Source organism: Engraulis encrasicolus, chromosome 2 (assembly GCF_034702125.1).
Source record: "Engraulis encrasicolus isolate BLACKSEA-1 chromosome 2, IST_EnEncr_1.0, whole genome shotgun sequence".
NCBI classification, from domain to species: Eukaryota; Metazoa; Chordata; class Actinopteri; order Clupeiformes; family Engraulidae; genus Engraulis; species Engraulis encrasicolus.
Window position 1 is genome coordinate 44136043 of NC_085858.1, and position 10000 is coordinate 44146042.

The 10000-nt window shown below is 45.6% G+C and overlaps 1 protein-coding gene across 1 annotated transcript in view; it reads left to right on the top strand.

Annotated features, from left to right (window-relative positions):
- LOC134464840 (voltage-dependent T-type calcium channel subunit alpha-1I-like) overlaps positions 1–10000 on the top strand; it is a 294648-nt gene that overhangs the window by 152550 nt on the left and 132098 nt on the right. The window contains exons 7-8 of the mRNA XM_063218175.1: positions 6482–6830; positions 9421–9513. Of these exons, the coding sequence (XP_063074245.1) occupies positions 6482–6830; positions 9421–9513 (442 nt within the window). The remainder of the gene's footprint in view (positions 1–6481; positions 6831–9420; positions 9514–10000) is intronic.

Consider the following 10000-nt stretch of genomic DNA (forward strand, 5'->3'; position numbering starts at 1 on the left):
CTTGCATTAGCATTAGCTGTCTGGCTGTGCTTCAGACATTAAGATTAGCTCAGCAGAGCATGTATCCATGGCACTAAAGTTCCCTTCCCGCACTCTGCATTGACAGTAAAACTCTCTTCCTGTATTCTCTCCATAGTATCCTCTGCCGTAAAAAAACAAAAAACACAGCCAATATACCAGCACACACACAGTAAATATTGCCGTGTTCATTCATTTATTTTTCTACGTTGTGTTTCCTTTCAGAACTATCTAAGCACTGAATTTACGCTGCATTTTTAGTGTGCACTGACCCTGGGCCATTTTCCCCCTTCTGGAATTCTTGTGGGTGTTTTAGTGCCAATGACTTTGACCCGGTGTGTTTGGTAAGATGGCCTCCTCCTCTTCTCTTCTCTTGGGGGCGGTCGTCAGCCAGGAGTTGAGGCTGGGTAAACAGTCAGGGTGACCTGCTGCTCTGCTCTAGCTGCCTGCCAGGGCCCTTGCTGATCGACAATAGGACTATATCAGTGCCACTAAAACACTGAGATTAAGGGCTGGCCAAAAACAAAATTGCATATGTTTTATTTTATCTATGTAATATAACTATTTATATGTATTATCAAGTACATGAATGTAAACCAAACCAACAACGGGGTTCTCTAAAAATATAGAAGTGTAGGTCTTCAGAAATGGAGTTAGGGGGTTTTGCATCTGAACTCCTCACATCATGAAGAGGGAGACAGAGACGACAGGATGTTATGTAGGTAGGCCTACCTTAGCCAGGGAAATCCCATGCTGCTTTGCACAATCGTTCCGATCTGAAAGACTGCATGGATTCTATACCCAGAGAAGGGACCAGATCATGGTCCCTGTCTCTCTCCAATCAGAGAGCAGGGAGGCATGGAAGGGCGATTGATTGCAGTTTGTTTGAATAGATACAGCTGTCTCGATTGGCCATGCCTACGTATGCCAAATGATACACATTAGTATTGCCCAATAAACAGCCGTCAATCGCAAACCACATTCGCCCTACAGGATTTAGCCTAGGCCGGTCTCCAGACCTTATCTCAATTGTGATTAGGTCTTTTGATAACCAGACAAGGCCTACCCAGCATGAGTTCATAGATCCTTGCTGTTCTACAGTTCAGTTGTGATCTAAGATTTTCTACTTGTCTCTCCATGTCATGTCTTGTCAGACACGAAGAGGGTTAAGTTTGCAGCGTTGTGGATTCCTTGTTAGTTGATGGTAGTTCAACTCTACATTATTCTGTCGTGGTTGAACTCAAGGGCTGTTGTATAATGTGTGCAAGGTATATGGCAGTGATGCTCTTAACAGATTTTTATTTTCTTATTTTTAGGGCTTTTTGCCTTCATTTCTGACAGGATAGTGGAGTAGAGACAGGAATTGAGTTGGTTAGAGAGAGATGGGGAAGGATTCACAAATGACCTGGGTCGGAATCGAACCCGGGTCGCCATCTTAGTAACCCAGTGGCCTACCGTTGGGTCACGGCAGGGCCCGATCTTTGTGGATTTTGAGGGGATCAGCCAGACTTGGGTTGCCGACAGTCAAGGGGGGAAATATTGGACACTTCATTCAGGCAGGGTGTGTGGGGATCATCCCCCAGAACATTTAGCTTATCTTATATGTAATTTCCTGAATTTTAACCCATTTTAGCCTAATATAAGCCCTATTTGGGAAAAGGTGCCCTCTCCCTATTAAAACCTAAATATCTCAGCCTCCGAAGCACATAAAAACATGACATCAGTTGCATTTAAAAGCTAGAGCCTCCATTTTGCACTAGAATGTGTTCATTCAGCTCTAACATACCCACATGTTTAATAAAACAACTCAAATCTCAAGAACTTGAATGCAGCGTATATGTTGCTCCAGGACACAATGGGTTAAGTAAGGGTTAACGTTCGGCGAGAAGGTCGCTACCGTGGAATAGCAGCACGACAGAGAGAATTTTTAGACCCCGACGCGGAGCGGAGGGGTCTTGTTCTCTCTGAAGTGCTGCTATTCCACAAAGCGACCGACTCGCCGAAAGTTAACCCGCTTATTATATGGATATACTTAAATGATTCACACATGGCGGGGACATTTCTTTAGGCCTATTTAATGTGAAGGCTAGGCTATTATAGTTTTTAATGTCAAAAGATTGTTGCTGCGCAAAACAAAACAGTGCCGTTGTGGAACACCGCTAACAGCTAGGTAGCAGGACAACAGGTGTTGTCTATCACAGCAGCTGATTAGAGTCTTGTTGAAAAGTCGCTTTAGCAGTGAAAAGTCTTGTTGCCATTGACAGCGGTCTGTTATAGACCAACCCGTCCGTTATCGAAAAATAACAGACGTGCGAACGTTGGGGAGCCCCGTTGAAATGAATGGAGCATTCGACCAATGACGTCACAACCATATAATAAGTAAGGGTTAACGTTCGGCGAACGTCGCTACTGTGGAATAGCAGCACGACAGAGAGAATCTTTAGACCCCGACGCGGAGCGGAGGGGTCTTGTTCTCTCTGAAGTGCTGCTATTCCACAAAGCGACCGACTCGCCGAAAGTTAACCCGCTTATTATATGGATATACTTAAATGATTCACACATGGCGGGGACATTTCTTTAGGCCTATTTAATGTTAAGATTGTTGCTGCGCAAAACAAAACAGTGCCGTTGTGGAACACCGCTAGGCAACAGCTAGGTAGCCAGGACAACAGGTGTAGTCTATCACAGCAGCTGATTAGAGTCTTGTTGAAAAGTCGCTTTAGCAGTGAAAAGTCTTGTTGCCATTGACAGCGGTCTGTTATAGACCAACCAGTCCGTTATCGAAAAATAACAGACGTGCGAACGTTGGGGAGCCCCGTTGAAATGAATGGAGCATTCGACCGATGACGTCACACCATATAATAATGCATTTTAACATCCCGTGTCCCATTTCAGCTCAATAAGGTAACCCATACTTTTATCTCTAAATACAGGACGATTCCGTATTTCAAGGGACGGTTAGCAACTCTACTAGAGAGCCACATAAACCCCAAAAAGACAACCCAAGCTGGCCTCTGCCTCCTGTGATACATCACCGCCGACTTCCATATCTCAAGGCCATGTGGCCCCTGTCAGCCTGCATCTGAATAATGCAACAGATAAGACAGATAGCGGCATAAGCGGCAACTAATTGTGCGTTATTTGGCGCCGCACTCATTAGCCCGGCACCAAAACATATGCGGTTGTGATTCTCACCGCATCTGTTGTCGTTCCAAAGAGTTTTGTCTCACTCCGATGCCATTAAAAGTATTGGGGAAAAAAAACAAATGTTGCAAAAATGTTATTTCCCATTAGTGTGCATCTGTGAAAGTTCCAGTGCGAGGGGCTACAATTATACTTAGTCTGTCTTCCTCTCCAGCTTGTTTCTTCCACTGTAACAGTTTAAAAATATATATATATATTTAGGGCTTTTTTGCCTTTGTTTTTGACAGGATAGCGGTGGAGAGACAGGACATGAGTGTGGAGAGAGAGAGACAGAGAAGGATTGGCAAATTACCCGGGCTGGAATCAAAACCAAGTCACCAGCATAGGGCCCCACTGTACTAGCCAGGCTGGGCCCTCCTAGTGATGCTACACTTTCAGCGTTGCCTCTAGTCAAACCAAGAACAATACAAACCCGATTCTGAGCTCCCAAAAAAACAGGAACTCCTCCCACTTTGTCAGGGAGCAAACAACCGTTAGCAAACCAAGGGAGTTGGGTCAACCATACAGTTTGGGAAATGTTAATTGTTATGCTCTTGGTCAGACCAAGTTTCAAAGAGATTTGAAAGTCGATTATAATCAGGCTACCACTGTACCATTTTTAAGCAGCACTACAGGAGTATCAAGTAATATCAAACATGGACTTCCTCCAGGAAATGAACGATGGTGCATTGAGAATTAAGTTCATTGCAATATCTGGTACAGTACACCCAACAGCTAGAGGGACTGTAGGGACAGAGCAGAGCCTCTGGCAGTGAGAGCATCTGACTGGCTGTGGTGAGGTGAGGTGAGGGCCGTCATTTGTTACAGTAACGGTAGGGACACATACACGCGAATTTGCGAACTTTGCCATTCATTCCTATGAGAGAGGCGAAGACAAGCGAAAGCAAGCAAACAGGGGCGAATCAATCAAATCAACAACATAACAGTTCCATCCCATTGGATTCGCCGCGACGACCTGATGAAGGTTGAATTTCGCCTCTCTTCGCTTCGCTTGCTTCGCCTCCTATGTGTCCCTACCGTAAGGCCTTGGAGGTGGATCAAGGAACCTGCAGCAGTAGCAGGACTTTTTTTCAAGGCACTTATTGTTTTATTAAGTGAATTTGACAAGTCAAGGGAGTGAAGGATAGAGACTGCATCACCCTGCCTGCCGTACACACACACACACACACACACACACACACACACACACACACACACACACACACACACACACACACACACACACACACACACACACACACACACACACAAACACACACACACACACACACACACACACACACACACACACACACACACACACACACACACACACACACACACACACAGTATTACACCACAGAGTGCAGGTGGAACCGTATGAGTGGACATTGCTGGGGTAAGGGATAGAGGTGCTTAACTCGAATCTTTGAGGCGTCCGGATTGATTGGATCATTCCAAGGAGAGTATCCGGATTAGACGGATCACTCGGATCACACGGATCACTTATTTAAAATAGGCCTAAATAAAAATAAATAACAATGTATTTTTTAAAACGTTTCTGCCGTTAAATAGCTATGCCTTTGTTGTTCCATTTATCAATTCATGTTGATAAATCAAAGAGTAAGACAGTTTGATCAACAAAACTCACTTTATGAATGTCACAGTTCCTAAACTCATGCTGCGATCCGACTACCTCTCCTCACTAAACATGCGACCACAACTCGAACAGCCTTTGGCAGCAGTGAAACGGCATGTTCCTGATTTTGCAATAAATAATGTGTGTGTTTGTATTTAAGAAGACTAAAAGTCAAATATTTGGGAGCAGAAGTCTAGTTGAGCAGGGATAGTCAGGAGGCGAGCAGCAGATGACCACTCGCTTCCGCTGCCGAGTTACCTTGCGACTCGCACACTCGTGGCAAAAACGAAACTTAAGCGTTGATCCGATCCGTAGGGGATTCGCTGCTACCAACAACTCAGTCAGGATTCGTCTCAGAGCACTGTTAACATTTAGAAATGTAGGCTAGAGCTCAACAGAGTCAGAAGCACACACATAGGGAGCGGGGATCCGCGACTCAATTGGCTGGACGGATCAAACAGGCTCGATGAATGACGAGGCGGGAGTTGGTTCAGTTTTCGTGACTGAACAGCATACTAGGGAGATTAGAGAATGGCTGTTGTAGTCAACTAAAGAGGATATATTCCGGTTTCACAATTTCTCGCGCTGTAACTGCCATTTTGTTGACATATTAATGAAATGCCGTCTGACCCGCCTTTGGCGGATCAATGCACGACAGCCATCCGGTCTGTTCGGATGAGGTCTTTACCCGGCTCTCCAACCGGATCCTCCGGGTTTTATATCATCTCTAGTAAGGGAGAGAGAACTGGCCACATACACTGTTGCAGCTCAGCAATACAGCAGTACTGTCCAGACACAGCAGCCATAACAAACAAAGGAAGATCAATTTCACTGCATCGAGTGAAAACAGCAAAAATCTCTAGTGGACTGGGATTGTGTTTGTTATGTATGCTTGTGTGTGGAGAGTTTGTGTGTGTGTGTGTGTGTGTGTGTGTGTGTGTGTGTGTGTGTGTGTGTGTGTGTGTGTGTGTGTGTGTGTGTGTGTGTGTGTGTGTGTGTGTGTGTGTGTGTGTGTGTTTGTGTTTTTGTGTGTGTGTGTGTATGTGTATGTGTGTGTGTGTTCAGAGAGGCATGTTATTTGTTGTTTGTATGTGCGTGCGTGCGTGCGTGTGTGTGTGTGTGTAGTGTATGTGTGAATCATTTGTTTTTTTGTGTGCCTGCTTGTGTCCAATTAAAAGTGTATTGTGATACAGCTGATCCATTACAACTCATTTACAGCTCATTTACACAACAATACACAGTCACCCACCCCCTCTACGCCTCTTGTTTCTCTCTGTCTGTCTCTCTGTCACAAACACACATGAACCAACACATACACATGCACCAACAAACACACACACATACGTCCACCCCGCACACACATTAACGCGCGCACAAACACACACACACACACACACATACACACCTCCTCTCTCCCCAATCTCAAACACACGTGCGCGCACACACGCACACACACACACACACACACACACACACACACACACACACACACACACACACACACACACACACACACACACACACACACACACACACACACACACACACACACACACACACACCGGTGGACACATCCACACACCTCCCCATCTCTATCTAACATGTCTAACCCCTCTCTCCTCTCTCCTCTAACCCGTACAGCACCTCAGGAATCACGCTCCCCGCCCCCTACTACCAGCACCACGAGGAGGAGGACGAGAGGCCCTTCATCTGCTCGCTGCCGCAGGACAACGGCATCGTGACGTGCCGTGACGTGCCGGCGCGGCGCGAGGGCGGCCACGAGTGCTGCCTGGACAAGGAGGACGTGCTGCACCGGCAGGCGCTGGGCCTGGGGCCCGAGCCGCTCAACGCCAGCACCGGCGCCAGCATCATGGGCCTGTGCGTCAACTGGAACCAGTACTACACGCGCTGCCACACGGGCAGCAGCAACCCACACAAGGGGGCCATCAACTTCGATAACATCGGCTACGCCTGGATCGTCATCTTCCAGGTGATGTGGAGGAGCAGAGTTATTTTATATATCAAAGAAAAGGGTTGCCAACATGTTTCGGCCGACAATGGCCTTCCTCAGGGCTGCAAAACATTTCAAATCTCCCCCTGGGGGGATATGGATATGTTTAATTGACCTGGATTCTTTTATATATCCCAGAGGAAATTAAGATATCCAGCAGTGGTAAGAGATAGACAAAGTATACATTACAGGACAGGACAATACACGGCATGGCAATATACAATGGTATTGAAAAATAAGAGAAGTTCGCACCATGCATTTGACTTATTTTGTTTCACAGACGCGTTTCGACGTTCTGTCTTCCACAGTGTCACGCTGCTGAAACACGTCTGTAATAAAAGAAGTCCTATGCATGGTGTGAACTTCTCTTATTTTTCAATACTATTGTCGGTGTCACACCGCCGAAACACGTCTGTGTAATGAATCAAGTCAATTACATGGTGCAACCTTCTCTGACCTTTCAGTTATATCAATATTCCATCAGCACCCTGAAAAAAAGAAAAATCTGTTTGCATGAAACTTTGCTCCAAACTTTTTGAAATATACAATGGTATACCATGTGATTTTCATACTTGTCAACCATCCCTAATTTCCCGGGAAACTCCCTAATTATGACTCATTTCCCGATTTCTTCCCGATTTGACATTTTTCCCGGAAATATCCCGGATTTTTCACATTATCAAAAAACACCGTCGGTCCAGTAATTATACCCACGACCCTGTCCGACGAGCCACACCCCCCCTTGAAAAGAGAGACAGAGGGTCTTGCTTATCAAGCTACCTGCCAGAAGATTGTATGCCAGATGCCACCAAGAATTGAAGTTCCTTGAAAATATGAGCTGTCTGTCACCCTCGAGCTCCGTAGTCTTCTAGCGCTTGTGCGCCACTCTTTTCCTCAGAAACGTCAGTTCATGCAACGCATAAAACAGCCTCAGAACAGTGAATCATGCGATTAACCTAATCACAACCTGTAGGCTACCAGCACAAAGTATAAGAATAAATTCATTGCGCTCATTTCATTGTTTTGTTTTCATTAGGCTACATTGATTTTCCACGCTGTAAAACGTGTTCTGAGGGATTTTAGATAGGACTGTCTAAGCACGCGCACTGTTGTGAAAAGCAGATAGAACGCACCGCCCGATCCGTCTCTGTCATCCCGTTGACTGTCAGAATTTGGCCTTTAGAAAATTTCCCGGATTTTGGCTTAAAATATGGGGATTTTCCCGGATTTTGGGAGCTCAAAGTTGACAGGTATGGTCATTGTATGCTATGTTGTTGCAGTGTGTGCAGTGCACAGCAAATTTTATGCTAAATCAACACCTGGAGAATGACTGTGAGTGTCAGCACTGTGAGTGTTAATTGGAATCGCTAACTGTTGATTTAACACTGGACAATTTAGCGTATGGCAGTCATATTGGAGAGCACATGCTTCTCGTGTCTGCACATTGTGTGAAGTTTTGTGACTCTGTGTTGTGATAAAATTGTACTCTAACCAGCATTTCAGTTTCAGTCTGGGCTGAAAATATTGAAGACCAAATGCTGTTTTATATAGAAAGCTTACTTCTTCATATTTTGTATAGAACACATTTCACACAATTAATTTTTATGAACTCTTCCCATAAAAGTTCATTACACTGGGAAAGATATTTTCTCTTTGATCTCTCTTTGCACACTTGCCCGCTGTGTGTATATGGCCAAAGTGATCCTGCACAGTTCGCCCCCTCGAGGCTGTGAACCTACCACCTCATCCACTACATCAGTTCGGCAATGGGAGGCACAGTACGAGACCGCTGAGCTAAAGAGCCTGTCCAATAGCCCAACGCTACCGCACTGTGTTGAGGCTTCGGGAGGGAGGTTTTACTAACGTTCCACGCCAACTCTGCCAGTTAGCCTCCATTACACTCTTAACACTCAAACTTTACTCCTATCCGGGTCACGGCACCCATGTGACGGAGGTGTTCCTGCACAGTCTGTCCCCCTCAGGGACTCTAACCTGTCACCTCGTCAACTACAACGGTCCGGAAATGGAAGTCACAGCACGATACTGCTGGACTAAAGGACCAGTCCCCCAGCCCAACGCTACCGCACTGTGTATGAGGCTTTTGGGAGGGAGGTCTTACTAACGTTCCACACCACACTCTGCTAGTTGGCCTCCGTTACACTCTCCCCCCTTAACCTCACTCCCATCCCAGGTCAATGGCACCACTGTGACCAAAATGTTCCTGCACAGTTTGCCCCTCAGGGCCACAAACCTGCCACTTCATCAACTACATCGGTGTGGCAATCAATTCGAGTCAAGTCAGCTTTTGTTGTCACTTTCTTCATGCCAGTTATGAGTTTCAATTCATGAATAAATTCAATGTCTTGTTTTTGCCCTTAAAATTGACCGTGTATGTATATTTGTGTGTACGTTTTTTTTTTTAATTGACCGTGTATGTATACCTGTATTTGTGTGTATGTTTTTAAAATTGACTGTATATGTATATTTGTGTGTATGTTTTTAAAATTGGCCTTATATGTATATTTGTGTGTATGTTTTTAAAATTGGCCTTATATGTATGTGTGTGTAGGTGATCACGCTGGAGGGCTGGGTGGAGATCATGTACTACGTCATGGATGCCCACTCCTTCTACAACTTCATATACTTCATCTTCCTCATCATCGTAAGTCCAGAGATCAATGTTGTGTCTCTGTGTGTGTGTGTGTGTGTGTGTGTGTGTGTGTGTGTGTGTGTGTGTGTGTGTGTGTGTGTGTGTGTGTGTGTGTGTGTGTTCGTGTCCGTGTCCGTGCGTGTGCTTGCATGTGCGTGTTTGTGTCTGTATGCGTGCGTGCGTGTGTGTGTGTGTCTTTGGATGGGACCCATAGCTACACTGGGACACGCAAAAAGATGTAAAAGAAATGGAGTGGGGTTTAGGCAAAAAACATTTTTTCTGTCAGGGGGCCCCACATTTTTTATCAGCGCCCCTGTGCGCATGCAGGCGTGGGTCTGTGCGTCCATGTGTGTGTGTGTGTGTGTGTGTGTGCGTGTGTGTGTGTGTGTGTGTGTGTGTGTGTGTGTGTGTGTGTGTGTGTGTGTGTGTGTGTGTGTGTGTGTGTGTGTGTGTGTGTGTGCGTGTGTGTGTGTGTCTACATGTGTGCGTGTGTGTGTGT